At 38.5% G+C, this 20156-nt stretch overlaps 1 protein-coding gene across 4 annotated transcripts in view; it reads right to left on the reverse strand.

Annotated features, from left to right (window-relative positions):
* hdac4 (histone deacetylase 4) overlaps positions 1 to 20156 on the reverse strand; it is a 155441-nt gene that overhangs the window by 52486 nt on the left and 82799 nt on the right. For all 4 annotated transcript variants that reach the window (XM_056754256.1, XM_056754255.1, XM_056754258.1 and 1 more), the window contains 5 exons: positions 17074 to 17312; positions 12880 to 13030; positions 11505 to 11625; positions 9509 to 9627; positions 592 to 720 (listed from right to left, as the gene is read on the reverse strand). In XM_056754256.1, the coding sequence (XP_056610234.1) occupies positions 592 to 720; positions 9509 to 9627; positions 11505 to 11625; positions 12880 to 13030; positions 17074 to 17312 (759 nt within the window). The remainder of the gene's footprint in view (positions 1 to 591; positions 721 to 9508; positions 9628 to 11504; positions 11626 to 12879; positions 13031 to 17073; positions 17313 to 20156) is intronic.

A 20156-nucleotide genomic window follows, 5' to 3' on the forward strand; every position in this document is an offset into this window, starting at 1 on the left:
ATCAGACAGCACTTATTCATTCATTAATGATCTATGAATAATTAATAAGTTATTTAATAAATAAAGTACAATTATGAATGAATTCATACTTTATAAATTATTAATTCATTTTATTCAGAATCAAGTACTGATCTTAAAATACCACTTAAAAGTTTGGGGTCACATGACACATTTCCTGAATTAAATCTTGAATGTGTGTAAGTCGTTAAAAAATTGTATGCAAAATTATGAAGGTGATAATATAGAATACATTTTTTATTTTTGTTTTTTACTAGACATCAGTTCCTCTATATTCTTTATCTTCTTTTTAGATTTGGGCATCTACATTTTTATCTTTCCTCCAGTTCATACCCAATTACATTGAGCTGTGGTCCTCATACAGGAGATGCAAGTTCAAATTTGCCCTCATCATGTTTTATTCCTGCTTCTTCATTCCTCTCGCCTCCCTATTTTCTACAATTTAAATTATATTTACACCTAAAAAATAAAAATACAGCTTCGATCCAAAGGAAAAAAATCTATATTAAACCAGACAACAACGTGAAGGGTTTCGTCATTAAAAAGGTTTGTTCATGTAATGCATTCTCTTACCAGCCATGTCGAGAGAGCGTTTCTTAGCAGAGGTGATGGCGCCGTCCTTCCTCCGCAACAGCGGGCTACTCCTGCGTTCTGTCACTTTCTGCTTCAGTCTGGATCGTAGCTTCAGGTTGGGCTCAGAAGCTGACACGAAGAAGAGAAGAGAGTCATCAGAACAAAGCAAAAACAAGTCAGATATTTAGCTGTAGGACGTTGCTGTGCGACAACAACAACCAAATGAAGAAAACATTAAGAAGACCTGGCTCACATACTGAGATGCCTTGATGACCAGCATCCTAACTCATCCTAGTCATACTTATAGTGCAACTGTAAATCTGAACTTGATATAATTATGTAATGAATAAACGGTGCTCGTCTTATTTTGCTTGCCCACTTGTCACAATGAATCATGGGATTTGCTTCTTCACAAAGAATTCATGCAACGATAGACTTTGGACAACAGAATGTTTCTTAAGACTTGTACACACCGGGACATTTTGCCATGAGCCGAGTGAACGCGCAAATTCACTCCCTGACTGACAGTAGATGGCGCGTAATGTAAAACAGAAATATCTTGGTACACTAGGTGGCGCTGCACAGCTTTATGCCTCTGGCATCCACTTGTAACAGAATAAATATTCATCTTGGTTTTTTTTTTGTCAATGTGTGCACGGCAGGACCGTTTTGTGCTTGAGGGAAACCAAGTCCTGTTTAACTGTAACTTCTGCAGCTCCAGACATGTGAACAAAAGCACCAATCTCATTGGTCGGCCAGCTTTTAAAGCGGTGCGTCAAACCAAAAAAAACGAGGGAGGCATTTTTTTTAATGACGCTTTTACAGCTGGCGTTTAGTGTGTCGGTGTTCACACTCACATTGGCGCTCTTTGTTAAGTCATGAGGCGTTAAACATCGACGATAAACGCGTGCGATTATTGTCCAGGTGTGGACACGCCTTTAGAATGAGGTACAATTACCTTGCCTTCCTAAATTGACTTGAAGGGATAGTTCATCCCAAAATTTAAATTCTGTCATCACCCTCTTGTTATTTTAAACCTCTATGACACACTTTCTTTAGCACAACACAAAAGATGATATTTTGAAGAATGGTGGTCACCAAAACCCATTGGTCCCCATTGACTTGCATTGATTTTGTGCATATAAAACAGAAGAGAATGGGAACCAACGGCTATTGGTAATCGAATATTCAAAAGTAAGTTTATTTCTATCCCTTTAAAGAGCATTCAACCTATACATTCTTTATTAAAAAAGTGTCTGGAGTACACTTATGTGCAATGCGTTGTATTGTGTTGAATATGTAGAAAATATGAATTCAAGTGCATGGTTGTGATGCCGCCTACCTAAACAGCTCACTAGGTTTCACACTAGAGACTTGTATCCTTTGGTAAATACAAATATGGTTTGGTTATTTTTGGTAAATTTTTCTGCAAACCAGAAAGATATTTTATGTGGTGAGGAAATAAGAGATCAGTTCATTTTCACTACCCACACACAATACAAAACAAACCGGGGCTCTGCTGGGTATTGGAAGAGAATAACGGACACACAATTTGCCTCTCCTCATGACCCGAGATATGAGAAACACGCTCAATGGTCTGTTCGATTGTGATGAGCTATAAATACAGATTTTTCTCTTAAATAAAGTAGTTTGAAACAAATGTTAGACCTGACCAGAGCATCCGATTAATCCTCACAAAGGACTGTCTCTCAGGCAACGCACTGTGCCCACAAACCTTCATTGTCTAAGAAATACAATGATGCAAACCGTAAAACTAAACATCGTTCAGCTTGGCACAGCGCCTCGCCCAAAGTTTAATCAAGTCTATGTGAAAACACTGCAAATGAATAAACAGTTTGCAAACACGCACGCTCCCGGGAGTGACAGGCGAGTCAGGACAGGCCTGCTACGGAGGCCGGGGCCGGTCATTACCGATACAAGAAAGTTCACGTGACGGTCATGCCTGTAGGCCTGGACTTTTCTCTCATCATCTCACCTGTGATGAAAACTAAACCAATAAAACAAACGAATGACGCATGTTTCTAATACTTTAAACAAGATGAGAATATTTCATAAAAACACCTTATGACCATTTTAACCCTGAATAAAAGCCAAGCCAGGTTTTCTACCTGTAAGGCATGAATTTTGCATCCAAGTTTAAGAGCTACTTTCTCTAAGAGCTTTACGTTGGGGAAAGCCATCGTTCCGTAACTTCAATCACATCCTAAAGAGCTTTCTGTTCTGAAAAGCCAATCTTGTGGTTATGGTTATCAAAGTAGGTAGATATATGAGTGGCACTTCTCGTAAGTGATAGGAACATTCCCAGACATCTTTGTTAAAGTTAGCTCGGCATCCTGCCATTAAAGCTCATGCATTAGCAGCAACGTTCCAGTTTCGGCTACGTGTTTACCCGGCATATAATTCAACAAGCAGACAAAATATTTCTCGTTTTTCAGGAAAATGTGAGCAGTGTTTTCCTGCACTTAACTATGGCTAGGGTGTTCTGGGGGGTTTCCAAGGCGTTGCTATGCGGTTGTCATCAGTATTTGCTTTTGACTGGCTATGTGGTTGCTAGGACGATGCCAGCAAAGTTTCACTGATTCGAATTTCACTGGCTGGTCAACATGATACAATCTTTTCGACTAATGGGGAAAAATTTGGTCATGTCATTCTGGTGTTTATTTTTTGTTGTAACATGAACTACGCAAAGGTCGTTTTTTGCTTCTTGCTTCAATACTGTTCACATGCTTTTATGGGGTATGAATCGTTTCAAATCAAGTTTCTGGGTTGTTTCAGACCATGGTTGGTTAGCCACAACCTTTAACAAACCATTGGTTTTGTCAATATTTTGATCAACCCCGACGGGTTGAAAACAACCCCACATGTTTTAGGGTGTGTTTTTATATTGTACAATTTGTTTTAATTTTGCAAAAGGTTATATAGACATCGGCAAATACTGTAATATTTGCATGTAGACTAGATATAGTTAATAAAAATGACAATTCAAAGCAAAAGTTTTCCTGGAAGTCACAAATTAGATTTCATTGTACATATAATTTTTTTAAATCAAGTTATTTATGTAGATTAGTTAATTACAGGACTAACTACATAAACAAATAATATTCAACAAATAATCAACAAATAATATTTTTATATACACTTAATATTTTTGGTGAATTTAAATAGAAATATTTGATTTACTCAGATTAACTTAATTATATTAAATAATTATCTAATTACATTTACACAATTTAAACAGGATATTTATTTATACATTTATTTCACAGCTTTAAAATTTCCTTAATTTTGTTACTAGGATTAAAGCAAAAAATAAAAATAAAAAACAAAGCTAGACTTTTTGTTTTCACCAATTCCCAAAAAGTTTTAAATAGATCTTCTTTTCTTGGCCCTAAATATGAGCTAAGCTAAGTGTTTTTGTCCTAAGAAATGGGCTTTTTCATGAATGGGTAATGCATCCCCATCTACGACAGCTCAAACCAAGTTAAAGTCTGCAATTTTACGCATTTCAAAGAATCAACGAAAGAAACATAATCGTCTCAAAGCTTCCATTAGATTTTTGTTGTTGCACATTCATTTAAAATCCAAAAGCTATTGATCCAACACAGTGAATTATAAAATAAAGCTATTAACTACATCTACACAGTTTCGGTGGGCCATCAGGAAGCATAGGGCACAACAAGAAGCTGTACAAGAAATGAATGAGCTTTCTTCTGGGCAGCCGGGACGACTCCATGCCAAGCTTTAAAAAACTGTTGAGATGGCAAAAGTGTGGCAGTACTTTTGAAAGCTGGCACGGACCCACGCTGCTCCAAAACTCTGGTGTCAAAAAAATAAAATAAAAATAACTAAGATCAATTTATTATTTTATATCTATTTACTAATATTTATTGAAAACATTAATGGCATCACTGTAAAAGGTAAGCCACAATGATAACACAATTGTATCATGACGTCAAGGCATTCGCTAATGATGGTTGAGATTGACGAGTGCCAAAATGAATTTTAGACATTCCTGGACAGTTCGGAGATGAATGCCCCCATGCGGGACTTCATCAGCGTGAACCCTGAAAGAAAGGCCACATTTTGAACTTGAAGATTTGTCCAGTAGATCGTGAATTCAATTTCCAATATTATTAAAACTGATTTGCGGCAGGCTTTAAATAAAACGAAATCTCTGCGTTGATATTAAGCCCGGTTTTACCCTGGCAAAAAATGACAGCACCCCTTGCTCAAAATGAGCTTGAAAATACAACATAAGGTTTCAAAGACAAAAAGAAAGACACAGATGCAGTAAATCTCTGGAAATGGAATGCAAGAGAAGATCTTGAAGACACATTTTGTCTGATAATGAGGATGATGAAGATTGCTGAGGATAAGATGAGATGGAGATCAGGATGTGCAGGCAGCGATGAGGGGAAATGACATACAGAAGCTATCACCCTCCAGCTTTTAAAAATCACTTAGATCCAGATAAGGGAAATGAGCTCTTAGAATCAAAACAGAAGCCGTGTTGAGTGGACAGCATGTACAGGCTGGGGCGCGGCTCTTCACTGGCACACCATCACCCGGATCCTTGTTAAAACAATAGTAGTATGAGCATTTGTCTTAAAACAAAATTGTGATCCTATGATGTCACAACAAAACGTGAAAAATCTTACAACATCCAAAATGATATCCCTAATCTGAACCGTCAGGAAAAGTGACAAGATCACAAAAATAAATACATAAAATAGAGTTATAAATAATTCATTTTCTTCATGCAATGCACAGACGCACAGACTTGATCATGACAAACATGACAGGTCATGTGACCCTTGACTTTATTGATAGTAAAAACCTTTTGTCTGAATGTTGAAAAATTAAACCGATAAGTTTATATTATATGCATATACTTTCAAATTAAAAATGTAATATATAAACAATTTTTAAATAGAATTTATTCTGTTGGAGTAGAATGCAAAATGTACAATAAAAATGAAGTGCAGTTTACAATATAATAATATAAATATAAAAAATATAATAATGAATAAAATAATAAAATATAGTAAATAATATATGAAATTAATATCAAATTATGAAATTAATAACATTAACGAGATCTCTTGCAAATGTTCATCTTTGTGTCTTCACTCAAAGCCACTATAAAGCATTTTTACCTTTTGAAAGGTTTGTATTTGATATAAATTAACTAATAAAATATTTCAGATCAACAATTTATATCCAATTATTTACTTATGGCAAGCCGCTTTGTGTCGGGAGGGACCTGGATCACCCTGTTGGATGTGTTATAAAAAACGGCTAGATATGTGGAGTTGACGGATTCACTTCAATTCTATTTTATTTATACACTGTAGCGCTTATTACAATGAGCAATGCAAATTTGCCCTGTGGTATAATGCAATTTTTTTTAGCAATGATGATAAATCTCACTAATGCTTTTTTATATGAAACATTTAAATAATATAAAGCCAAGTAATATTTATCATTTGTTTTAAACAATTTGCTATGTCACACCATAGGGACACAACTACCCATAAACAACATCATCCCTTACATACAGTATATATGTTCTGCATAAAGAAAGTTCAAACTATTTTTGTGACATTGGGAAGCGGTGCATTTTCCGTTTGCGTAGAGCATCAAAGGTTTAGTTTCCCATCTGCTTAAGTGTGTCAGCTGATAAATACAGTACAGAACACAGCAGACCCTCCCTTCATCGCTGTTTCTCCAGCATGAACCCCGGCTGTTATTAGCAGGTATTAACTCACAAATTGCAACCTTCGGGCTGATTAGTGTAATTGTGTTTAAAGCTCAAGTTCAATTCCTTCCAGATTTCTCCAGCCACGCTTCTTAATCCTATTAATTTCCTGCGAAAATTGACGTGTTAACAAACGCGTGGAGCGCTTTCAACGTAGCCTGGAGGCGACTCACATGGCGCGCAAATGAGAAGAGAGTTAAAACCGCAACGCATCGTGTGACATCACAAGAGCATTTTCCTTCCAAGTGCCTATTTCCAACGAAAGAGACACTGAGGAGAATTACTCGACACCCGAATGCAGTTAAAAGCAAATAATTGTTTATGATGAATTTCGGAGCAAAATTTCAAAGAACAAACACTGGAGCTGAAAAGTTATGGACGCTGAAAGCTTGCAAAATCTTGCCGGCTTCGACCTGCTTGGGAAAGCCAGTAAGATTTCTTTCTATAAAGACACACGACAGGAGAGGACAAACAAAAAACGTCAACCCTTAGAAAGCCATAACACACAATCACAAGAACAACGCTCTTCACACCATGCGTGGCATTTGAAATCTTGCAAACTTCACTTTCCTAAAACAACATCGTACTGCCTGCACTTGCAAAAGAGCCAAAGTTCCAGATGTCCTACGGTTATGTGAGACGTGCGAGAACAAACTCTAGCCTGTCCTGAGAGCTGGTAAAGAGAGAAAGAGACAGTTCTGGTTAGGGTCTGGGCCACCCGTCTTCTCCAAATCCTCACTGCAGGAATGTACCATGCCAGCCAGAGCAAACTGAGGTTTATCTGCAGCAGGAGGGCTGGAATCGGCTCGCAAACAAACCCTGCCGCAAACTCAATCATCACTAAACTAAACAAAGAACATTTCACAGCTTGGAGTTCAGACCGTCGGATTCTCTTTCCTGACGTTCCACTGCCTGCTGGTTTCCCACGTTAACGGCTTTTATGGGAAATAAAACCATGGAAGATTTCGAAAGGGCTGTGCCACTTACGACTTTTCAAAGCAATGAACGGCGTGAACACTACATCCCACCCAAACTAAGTTTTGAGCGGCGATTTAGCTTCCAAAAAGAGGCTTTTTTCGCCAAACGTTGAGAATGAGTTAAAATTGACTTTGACATGTAAATAACACAAGTTACTTGGCAGCTGGCCGCTAACTTTATTAGAAACTCAAACCTAATGTGAATGGTAATCTGACCCTCTCTGATGCAAGAAACAGATCTTCTGAAGAAATCAGATTTCTTTAGAAGAAAATGTGTTTATAGAGAAACCCCCTGACATTTAAGCAATAGATAAGCAAAAAGTAATAATTCTGTCATCATTTATTCAAAACCTGTATGTGACTCTTTTTTCTGAGTAACACAAAATAAGATATTTTGAGAAATGTCTCAGCGGTTTTGTGCTGATACATTGGAGCTTAATGGGGGCCAATGTTGTTTGGTTACCAACCTTCTTCAAAATATTGTTTGGGTTCCACAGATGAAAAAATGGGTGAGTAAATGATGAAACGTGAACGTTTTTGCAACGCACATGCAACTTTGAACGCTGGTAGGTGTGCGAACAAATAGAAAAAGTGTTCAAACCAAAAGGCAGATCTCGAGGTCATGAAGTTGACAGCAGAACTAATATACGAGGTGCATTCAGCTTCTCTCTACAGCTGTGACGGCAATGTACTCAACCCCTCTACCCAGGGCCGGACTGTAATTACACCGGCCTCACCAGGTTAAAGGTCCAGGGTTGTACCGCGGGTCCCTGACAGGCCCGTTTCCAGAGTGATTAATGAGCACAGGGGCATTACGCTACACCTACACCTGCCTGAAGTGAGTCTGCATGGGAATTGCCCTTGAGTGTCTGCAGCAGGGCGGGAGGGTTTGGGGAATCATCTTTAACACAGCGTCCCTAGAGCCCTGACAGTGGGCACTGTGATGACGAACCAGAGGGAAACAGGGTCCACACTGCAGCGCTTACAAAGAAGTCCAGGTCACATTTCAACCCGAAAAAGAAATATACAAAATATACTTTAGCATAAAGAAAGTATGAATAATAAAAATATAATGTATTACAATTTAAAATAAATGCACCTCTCCTTTTTAATTGATGTAGTGCAAATAATGCTGACATTTTAAATAATTGTGAATTGCAATTCTTCAGTAAAGTTGTTGCTTTTTGTGGTTGGGATCTATAAATAAATGAAACTACATATATGAAGTAACAATCATGATGATAACACTGATGATCACTTTGATGGTAAAGTGCTTTGTTAAAAATAATACTGATCATAAAAACTTAGTAGTCCTAAAATGTGGCTTTCATTTCTTCAACCCAAAATGAATGTGTTTGTGCAAACAGAACAAAAAGTTAAAAGTATATACACTACCGGTCAAATGTTTGGGAAGACGTATTATTTATAAATTTTTCACATTTTAGAATAACAGTGAAATCGCTCAAATCCATGGAATACCACAATTGTGAGTAAAGCATCCAAAATAAATGAACTCTGTTATATTTTAGCATTTATAAAGTAATCACCCTTTGTCTAGAATTTGAAAACGTACATAATTATGTATAATGAAATAAATGAATATGCTGGCACAATATGTTTGTCTACAAAAGTCATTTCAAACCTTAAAACATACACCTTGAGATTCAACGATTTTTAAAAACATGAGAAACGCTTTTGTCGAAATGTTTTTGCTTTTGACTGTGTATATATTTGTAACTTTTTTTTCTATTTGCACATTTAATTCTGTTTTGTAACACTATGTTTGGATTATCCAAAAATTTTTCCACATCAGTGTACACGTGCCTGTGTTTCATCACAGATGAAATTTAAATGAGAATCTATTTTCTCACTTGCAGCCCAGCATCCACTGCTCAGACTACAACTTACATTCAAAAAAACGGCACCAGTTATTTACAATAGTTTTTAGTATTTTGACCTTGAAATGAATCAAAGCACTGCTCTGTTTGTTTGGCCATCTCAGCATCTCAGCACAGAGTTTGCGACGGAACAATCTGTTTGTCCCACCAATGGATTGAAATGTTTGGGCAACCTGTTGGAATTGAACATCTTTGCAGTTCTGTTTCGGGCTACAGAAACTACACATCTCACTCCTAAAGTCAAAAGAACTGATATGATCTACCTGTCTTGCGCAGCGGGAAGTCATCTTTGGGGTCGTACATTCCCAGCAACGGGTGGTTGTAAGTGGAAATCCCTGTTTGAGGTGGCGAGCTCTGGTCAAGGGAGCTGTGCTGGGTTTTCCTGTGGAACAAATCACAGCACACACATTAGAGCATTCACAAGCGCCGGTCCTCGTATATGAGCCTTTAAAGACATTTCCACACGCAGCTGCTCCCAATTCCCAGCACTGGAACGCTTTCAGCCAACTAATGGCAATGAAGACTCAGATCACCCATAATGCATCAGTGCGGCCCGAAGGAAAGGCAGGGCGTCCTTCTGTTTACTAACAAACATGCTTGAGTACGACATACAAATAATAAGCACTGTTGTTAAGCAGTTACAGAGCCGGTTAACAAAATGGATTAGGTCTCTCTTAACAAGGAAAGAGAATTTATTGGGGCATCTGAGGTTAGCTGGCATTCTCACACACATGTGAATTGAAACATTAGCTCATCTCAAACTGGTTGGTTTTATAGGAATGGCTCATTATGATTTTTTTAATCAGTAATGTTAAGGCCAGTTAGACTGATTTTGCACTGCAGATTATTTTCTGATCTGATGATTTTTCTAAGATCCTTCAAATAAAAATGAATAAATAGTTGCAAGCAATGCATGAATTTATATCCAGTCGTCAGCTTTCATCATTTTGTAGTAGAGAGAAAATGCATTGAAAGTCAAGGTACAAGTATATAGCCAAGAGAAAATAATCGACCATCCAAAATTTTAATTTCATCATCATTTCTAGATGTATTGTTGCCATTTCAGTCCAGATCAATCAAACAACAAAGTGACCAACAGCAATGTTTTACTTTTCTTAAATACCTGTAGAAATGTAACTGTTGTACTGCTTTAAAGTGAATATGAACTTATTTTTGAACAGCATTTGAGGCCTGAAAAAATACAGAGCATCTTTTCTGTTATTTTGACCTGTTTCTCCAGTTTTCATTTTCTGCAAAAAAATGCATATAGAAACATTATTTTTATATAGAAATTGGGAGAAATATTGTTAATAGTTTAAAAAAATGAAACAAAAAAGTACACAAAATGAAAATCATTTTGAAATGGTCTCTTTTTATACATAATATTGGAGCAGTGTACGATATGAAGATACCCACAGATGCTTTTTGAGTCATTGTGAGGGCTTATGCACACCGTCCATCCTCAGGACATTGTATAACATTCTCAAACTCACACTGCGATGTAAACACATTCAGCACTTAAAGGTTAACTGATGTATCAGCAGCATTTATGGCGTAATGTCAATTACGGCCAAGAATAATTTCAACTCACAATCCACTTTTGAAAAAAAAATTGTGGCTTCAGTAAAGCACTTATAGAAATACACAGGGCCGGGCAATAACTATTGCATTTCCAACGTGTGGCCATCAGATTTTATACATAAAAACATTTGCATGCTAAATAAGTTTTTCCCGGATAATGTATGTAAATGCTTACCAAAACTATGTGGTTTACATGTATGCATTTAAACCTGAATGCAGCGCGCCACAACATTTTTTTTCACAAATGACAATTTTGGGGGTAAGTGACATGATCCTTAACTTGTATTGAAGCGTTTCTGCAAAACCTTCACTGTCTCACAGTTGCGGAGCGTGAAAGGTGGGGGCTGACAAACCCACCCATGCATCAAGCCCATATTCGCTTCCACACCCCGACACTTACCAATTTATCATCCTCCTCAACCACTTTGTTATCTTTCACACGAAAGATGTCGAAACTTCCTCAAAATTGATTTAAAAAATCCAGAGGTGACAGTCGGCAACATCTTTTGAGTGTTGAAACAAAACTGTCAATCAAAAAAGTTGGGCAAATTTAAGCTTAAGAAAAACTAAACTGCTACGGCAGATACAACTAAAGCCATGGCAGCACATTATTGAGCTTAGAAGTGATGATGTTCACTCTTGGATGTCAAGCACAGGTTCTGCGGTTGTGATACTCACCCATACCAGTATCGCAGGTCGCTGGGCAGGCAGTGGTTCAGACTCCTCTGTGCCAGAGCTTTCTTCTTATTCAGGACAAACTCCTGTAACCTCATCTTCACCTCCGTGCTCGCCACTGCGCCTGTCAATCACATCCCACGGTTCAAGAAAGTTGCACATATCCAACCAGCGGGACAATAATGACATTCCCCCAGACGCTGGCTGTGTTAAAATGAGCTCTCTTTAAAATGTCTCTAAAAGCCCCGGGTGTGGTTTTATGCATTTGTGACAGTCGATTTCTTTGCAATTTCGAGACCCTGTAATTTGCCGTGCAGTAATTTCTTGTTCTAAATGGTCTTAAAAGTCTTAATAGTCTTTTCAGCGCGAGACGGGTAAGATTGCGCAGCACCCAATTGATCGTGACTACAAAGGCTGGCGCTTGTTTTCTGGTGTCGATAAACAGCTATTCCGACAGAGTGTGGATATCTCTTTACATCTGACAGAAATGCTTCCTTCATCCTGCATTAGATGGAGAGCAAAGTCTTTCCACATACTGTAATCCCACAGAGAATACAGCGATTAAACAAAGACGTCTCGCTATTGTTCTTACTCTGAAAGGAACGCATCACACAGATTTATTCTAACAGATCGCTCTTCAATTACCACCTTTCCCGTCGACTGTAAACACGTCCCCAAAGGCGCTCGCTGGTGTACGCTCACATCTGTGGCGACAGACGACACGTGCTCCGCGCTGGCAACAGGTGACCACCGTGGAAGCGATGGATAAAAAAACAGGCACTCTGGGTACGAATAAAATATCAGAAGCTTTTTTAGACAAAGTTAACGCTCACTATTATACTTAATGTGCCGTATCGAGTAGCTTATGAACGACAGGTGTGCAATTGCTTATCTAGCTTGTCATGTTAACATTTAGCCATGATTCTTGGCTTTTTAAAAGCTCGGGGGATTGGACGGTTTCAGGCTTTAGAAGTCAATGTTTTTTATTTGTTTTATTCAATCCAACAATCCAAATCACAAATCAGAAGGACACGTCCCTTTAAGGAAAGTCACCACACTCGACGACGGTCATGTATGTAATCCCTCTGGGCAGCTCAGTCAATACATCAATTGCAGAAACACATTTTTTTCTGACAATAAATATGTAAACAGAATCACTTCATTTTGTAGTCCACATACAGTAGATCATGAACCATTGAAATCGTTTAATATGTAAAGCTTTCCCATTTTTGTGTTAGACTTCTTACCCAGAAAGAAAGCACAGCTCCCTTGTTCCATGTGTTTATACATCAGCTGCCAATGTGGTTGGACATTTTAATTTACTGATCTTAATATTTTATTTGTCATCTAATGATCTTATAAAAAGACAAGCACTTACTCTCCTGGCCACGTTCTTTATTCTTGAGTAACTGAAGCTTTTGCTCTCTCTGGTGTTTCTCCAGCTCTTGTTCCTGACGATGACGCTCCAGCTTCCTCTGATGCTCTAACAGTTCCTGCTGATGTTTCAGGGCCAGGAGGTCCTGTTGATGCTGAAGAGAAAGAACATGACATGTTATTCGATATCACACAAGCCAACTTATGCTCAATTCATGAGTGTTTTACACTGACTTTGAATCAGTGACCACGAGTGACACCAGAACTATAGGTGGCAAAATGTGTAAATGTTTTTACGTTTTTCATAGTTTTTTTTCTTGCTATAAATGTGCAAAAAAGATCAAATTGTATCAGTGTGGCGCAAACACTCGACACATTCCCGAATCAAACAGGTTTCGAGTAATACTGAGCTCTCTCACGCTGGGTCCTGAATTTTTGTTATCTAGCATTTCATTTTAACTGCGTTTTCTCTCCAATGGATATTCAGCTCAGCTGGGTAAAATCACAACGGCACACAGAAAATAAACTCCACGGAGAATTTGCATGACAAATTAAATATAAAAGGATTAAGAAAAGTGAAGCTTTGCATTGTAATAAACAAACATAAAAAAAAAAGTTAAAACTTACTACACACATAATAAATACAGTCCCAGACTTTGTATAGACATACTGTACGTAATATTTTACGGTTAGTAATGCACGTTTTGTTGCCTTTTATATCATGTTCTATATTTTTATTTTTTATCTAGATACTGTGCTAAAATGTACAATGTAACATTGTGAAAAGTGCTATGGATGGAAGGTAATGCATTACCTAACATGAACTAATAATAAACATTAAAGCATTTATAAACCAGTTTTTTATTATCAGGACTGAATAGTTTTTTTAATCAGCTAATCAGCTAATGTTCAATGAACTAATAGGAACTAATAGTTACATCCATTGTATGATGCATTCAAAATTACCGTTTCATTGAATTTCAAACCAGTTGCTGGCTGCAACCTTATTAAAATCCATAACATTTGTGTTATCATTTAAAAACAATCTTAACATGAATGTACTTGTGCCTTGATTATTGTGTAAACCGCCCGACAGCCCTAAGCGTGACAAGTACACTGTGCGCAAAATAATGATCAGATAATAAACCTAAAAACTGCTTCATTGGAAAAGCCCGAACAGAAAAAGGCTCTTTCACAATCAGCAGAAAAAATCCAATCTGTTCTGTTCTTCCTCTCATCAGCAAAATGTCACATCATCCATCAAAGCCCCGCGTAACGCTTTAGCCCTTTAGCGCTGAGATTAGCTCACATACTGCCTCCAGCCCGCGAGGCTATTTATAGCACGCGCTCGGCTCCTTCGTTTCGATTGGCTAGAAACCTTACTGTGGCAACGCAGCAAAGTCTAAGGTCTGCTGAGCTCACAGGCTCCCGGTGTTTCCCAAGCACAGAGTTCCCATAGCGATTGCAGCCATCCATCGCCCAACCGCATGAGTCAGTTTCTCATTCCTCGCTGCAGGTCTCGCAATGGCTCTCATTCACAACCTGTGTGTTTGTGAACGTACCTGTGTGAATGTTTTCAGACAGAAATGGGATTGATTTGTACAATCTATATCGCATTTACGCATTGGCAGGCATGCATTTTTGGGGGAAATCTTTTTTTTTCATTGCATTTGTCCAAGCATTATAAACCAACTTAAAATACCAAAATGTACATGCATACGCACCGGCTAAAATTTTGCGTGAGAACCATTTCTGAGCATGTAAGTAGGAACACTTGTACATAATTATTAGTGAATGAGACCCATTGAGACCTCAGCGAAGAAGCCAATGACAACAACTCTGCCTGGAGAAACCACAACCACACAGACGCGTACAGACACGTTCACGAACTGCTTTGCATCACACTCTCCAACAAACATTAAACATCCAAACAAACTCAATTCCTCGCCATCCGTATGAAGGCATGGAAAATCAAAGTCAGGTGTGGGAAACCCTAAAGGAAAGGAGGAGTGGGGAGTTAAACAGTTGTAGTTCTTCTCTAGAACTCTTGAGGGAATACTTCACCCCGACATGAAAATTCTGTCATCATTTACACTCCATCATGTCGTTCCAAACACACTGTTATTGTTGAATTTAAATCAAAAGGAGAAGATTTTGAAGAATCGTCAAGCGGCAGTATAAAAGAGATCTATACTTGATAGAGATATCATAGAGTGTCAGGAATTGGGGAAGGTAGAACCCAAGTGCAGGCAGATTCAGATAGGCAGGACGAAATGATACGGGGTTGACAGGTTTATTTAACAGAAAACAAGAACACTACAAAAGGGTCAAAACAAAAACCCACGAGGGGGAAAACAGGACAAGAATAATATATAAACTATAACAACGTACAAGGACACTGACTCACTAAACTAATAAAACAAGCACTTGAAACAAAACACTAACACTGACTGAACTACACTTACTTTGACGGAGAACAGGAACAAGAACAACTCAGACGAGGACCATGTATCACACACAGTATACAGGTACCGCTTACAAGGGACATCATACAATGAACGCGCACAGGACAATGAAACATGAGGACTCTTTATAGGGGAAACAAACAGAGGATGGTAACGAGCAACAGGTGCTGGGGATTAGCACTCAGGGAAAGCTGACGAGGAACAAGATGTAGGGAACAATGACGAGACACGAGAAAGATCACTCAATCTCACACAAAACCATAGGTTATGCCATGACTCCACTCAAACAACAAGAATAAACATGACATGATAGTGGAATCATGACATAGAGACTATATAAGTGGTTCTCAAATGGGGGGGCCCCAAGATGGATCCAGGGGGGCCACCGATTCTGTGGCATTATATGAAATATAGAAATGTTAATTAATTGCAATCAAATATCAGAAAAACTAAAAAGTTTGAGAACCACTAGAATATATAGGATAGCTAGGAACAGACCAAAATATTTCTGGTGCTTAATCACATCACCTAAATGAAAACAAATGTCAACATTTTCACGATATGTCGTGTTGGCATCAAACGACTTGCAATATAGAGCAAACGCAGAAAAAACGTGTGTTTTTTTTGGCTATTTTGTTTTAAGGAGCTTGACCCACATGCTCAATACGAACTGTCGTAGTATGAAAACCATCTCTATGAAAATTCTCGTTCTTTAGTGTTTCACAGAAAAAAAATGACTTAAGGTGAATAAATAATGACAAACTTTTCATTTTGGGGTGAGCTATGCATTTAGGACAAACTAGAGACGTGAAGCAGAGAAACATTTCCAAACGAAGTCACCACACTCAGCGTCCATGTATGCAACCCCTCCGGGCAGCTATTTTACTCTTGAAGTCCTACTTAAATGTGGGAAGACCAATACCTTTAAAAGTCACGAAGGTCACAATAAAACAACGCATATAACTCCGTTCACAGTCACACTGCCACCAAAATTTATTTTTGCTCACATGTGACCCAGAATACATGACAGTGCGAACAGGACAAACCACATGGAATCAGATCTTTTTAATCTGATCTGAGCCACTTCCCTATGTGGTCCTAAATCAGATACAGGTCGGATGTTTCGCAATGCGACCTCAGTCTGAACGGAATTTGCGTCATTGTAGATCGACATGCGTCACAATTCTATGCGCTAATTTAAAGCTTCACTTTACAGCTTGGTTGCCAAACATTAAGCATCAGATTATAAACATAAACTCTTGCACAGCTCTAAACAGATTTTGTCACTGGATATGGCGCCATGCAACATGACAAACACCTTTATGGTTTCTTTTGTCTTTTATCGCTTTGCATTCACCACTCGCGTGCATGTTGACACGGTGGTAAAACCACTCCATGCTGCTACATGCAGACCGACTCGCGCACACCCCGAGAGTCGACTGCCCAGGGAATGATCTGAAATTGCGCCGTGAGACCGGCTTCCGCAGTACCGCTTGCTCACAACCCAAGAGAGCACTGCTCCGGGAATGCTCTCAAATCGCACCATGAGACCAGTCCGGAATTGAGCATTAAGGCTTGCAGCGTGAACGTATTCTTTTTGACCAACAATTAAGCTTGATCTGAGCTGCAAAGCTATGTTTGTTGAGCATCCCACTTTTTCTCATTCATCGTGAGAGCAGCATCTTGTTAATATCTAGAGTCTTTGGTTAAAGGCTCGGGGAGAGAAGAGTCACCTTGACATGCTCCTGCAGCTGCACCTCGTGCTGTCGAGAGAGCTGCTCGTGTTGACGCTGGAACTCCTCGATGAGCCGCTGCCGCTGTATCTGCTGCTTCTGTTTGAGGATCAGCAGTTCCTGCTGAAGCTGCTGCTCGCAGTGATCCGGGGGCGCCAGGGCCAACTGATGATCCACACGCAGATCCATGGGGATGGCAGACGGGGGCAAGTGCAGTGGCAGTGCGGCACTCACATCAACTGTGGAGAGAAAGAAAATGAGTGATAAAAATGACCGTTTGAGAGAAAGAAAAAAATATCTTGGGCAACGGGATTTAGCAATCAAACCCAACATCTTTTTTTTTGTCTGTCAGAAAGTATGCACAATATGTCAAGCCTTAAAGCTTTTGAAATTGATTTGAATTTTCAGTTTTTAGACCTTCAGAGTTTGTCTTCAACTTTTCTAAGGTATTATAGGTGAGTCCAAATGTAAATCTAAACTTTGAAAGTTTTTGTGTAATATGTGCACTAAGAATATACATTATTTAAAACAAAACAACTGCTTCTAAAAAAAAATCTATAAATACAGTGATATGTACACCCGCAGAGAAAAAATAAGAGACCCGTGAGGGACAAAGTCATTTAACAACAATGTGAACGACTGAAAGAATGACAGGACACATAAAAAAATATATTTCATAAACTTTTCATAAATACAAGTGAAAAGTGAATATGAACTTGTTTTCTTGCAGTATTTGAGGCCTTGAAATACGGAGCATCCTCTGTTATTTTGACCCGTTTCTACAGTTTTCGTTTTTTGCAAATAAATGTAAATAGAAGCAAAAAATGTATTTGATATTTAGGATAAATACTGTTAATAGTTCACTGAATGAAACAAAAATTATAATTTTATCTAAACACATACCTAAATTCTAAAAAACAGAAAATAATTTTGAAAGGTCTCTTAATTTTTTCCATTGCTGCACATATCGTTTGTCAAGCTAAAACTAGACTAAGGTGAACAAAGCTGAGATTCACAGTAAACAGCCTCCGACACCACACAGCATCCAGGGCGTGGGACCTCTCAATTCATGCAGGGCCTGAATGAATGGAAGAGGATTCTGAGAGGAACACTGACCACATTCATGCTCAGAGTCAGAGCTCCGCTCGCTGTACGTCATGATGCCCCGAATGCCGCAAGTCAGAGGATGCTCTTCTGACCCCACAGAAAAGACCCGAGGCCACTCAGAGGCATATGTCAAAGGCTATTTGATATCACAAAATAAAAACCTCCTTCTTATCCCGACCAAATCACTTTACAGAATCATACTTCTGACGCAAATCCTGCTCCACAAAGCGTCTGTTGATGCCCAGCCCCAGGAAGTGACCACCGTGCTCTCCGGCAGCCCAAGCACGGTCGGACAGGAAGCAGTCAACAAGTGAACTACTTCCTCTACGTTTGCTTTGCATAAATTCGCTCAGATAAGAGCTCAGTTTAGCACTGCTTTTGCTGACAAGACATGCGAAACATATTTGCATACAATCCAAACAAAGCCCGGTGGCCAAACAAACACAAACAACTATTAATGGTAATTAGTGTGCCAGGGAATGCCACGGCACACTGGAAAATTAAACAGAATAAATAATTGAATAAATAAATACTATTTAACACGTTGACCAGTTTGGGTCTGCCAAAATCTGAAATCATTTATTTAATTCTCTAAAATAAAGAATCACTGGCCAAAAAAACAAAGCTATTAATTCTCTGTTTTGTACCTGCATTACATTCGTACACTCTGCAAAAATACATACAGTTTTTCTTTGTTTTTTATTCAGTATATTGACTTTTGATATATATTATTTCTCACTATTTTCCTGGTTAGTCCTTTATTGAGTATTCTTTTAAATTTTATCTTTATTATATATTTAAATATTTGTAATTTATCATTCATTGTTGTCTATGGCCTTCTATCCTTCCTTCAAAAATTAAACTGTTGGTTCAACTTGAAAAAAGTAAGGTGGCTTTAAAATTGTAAGTTAATTCCACTTAAAATATTAGTTAGCACAACGACTCCGCAACAAGTTAATTTATATCTTTAAGTTGAATTAACTCCAGATAACTTGATTAAACCGACAAGTTACACCAACAAATAATTTTCTCAAGAGGAATGTTTTATCCCGAAACACACATGACAAAGAGATTGAATCTGAATAATAACAACATGGACTGGTTCAAGGCAAAATAACATTGCTCAATTGTTCTCAAGTAACTATCACTAAATTACACCGAAATGTAATACAATAAAACAGACCCTAGCCAACATTTTACCCAAAGTGCAACATCAATAGAATCAGTTATCTTGTAAGCAAACCCAAGACGTTGAGCTAGATTTTGTTTGCTAGTGTAATTATTTCTTGCTGTAAGGATTAGGTAACAGTTGCATTAGGACTTCACGGAGTGGCACCCGGCGGTAATTCAAGTCTTTACTGTTCTCTCTGAGGATAAACACTAGAGGACACAAATAAGACCAAGCATTAATAACAGCCGTGGCACTTTGTGTTACCACTAAGAGGACGGAGGGGAACGTGTATTTCGACCCAATTAGAATGATGCATAATGATGCAATAGGAGCGCAGAAAGAAATAATGCAACACTGGACCTGCAAAAGGGTATTTGCTGACACGCACAGCGCTAGCCGGAGCAAGTTAGCATGCACGCGGGCGCACACCCACGCACTCTCTCTACAGCATAAACTGATTGAGACTGATTTGCCAAGGCTGTGGATGCGGCGGCCAACCATTACACCATGTACTGTACCTTGTGAGGAGTGATGCATCCTGGGAAACAAGCACTCTGCATTGCTATCCATCAGCAATGCATCACATTTAGGTCCGTGGAGGAAATGGGTGCAGGTGCAGAGAGACCAGGCTAGACGCATTTACTGCGCCAGTCGTCCTGTCTAAAACACATGCATTTACATCTACGTTGATTATAAAACAAGACCAAAGTTTTGGAGAGAGCTGAGAACGTGAATGCAGAGTTTTGAATATTGTGGAGATTGTGTCAATGGGATATTATTGAAATGTATGTTTCTAGTGTACATG

The sequence above is a fragment of the Triplophysa dalaica genome, chromosome 8, assembly GCF_015846415.1.
Source record: "Triplophysa dalaica isolate WHDGS20190420 chromosome 8, ASM1584641v1, whole genome shotgun sequence".
Taxonomy (NCBI): domain Eukaryota; kingdom Metazoa; phylum Chordata; class Actinopteri; order Cypriniformes; family Nemacheilidae; genus Triplophysa; species Triplophysa dalaica.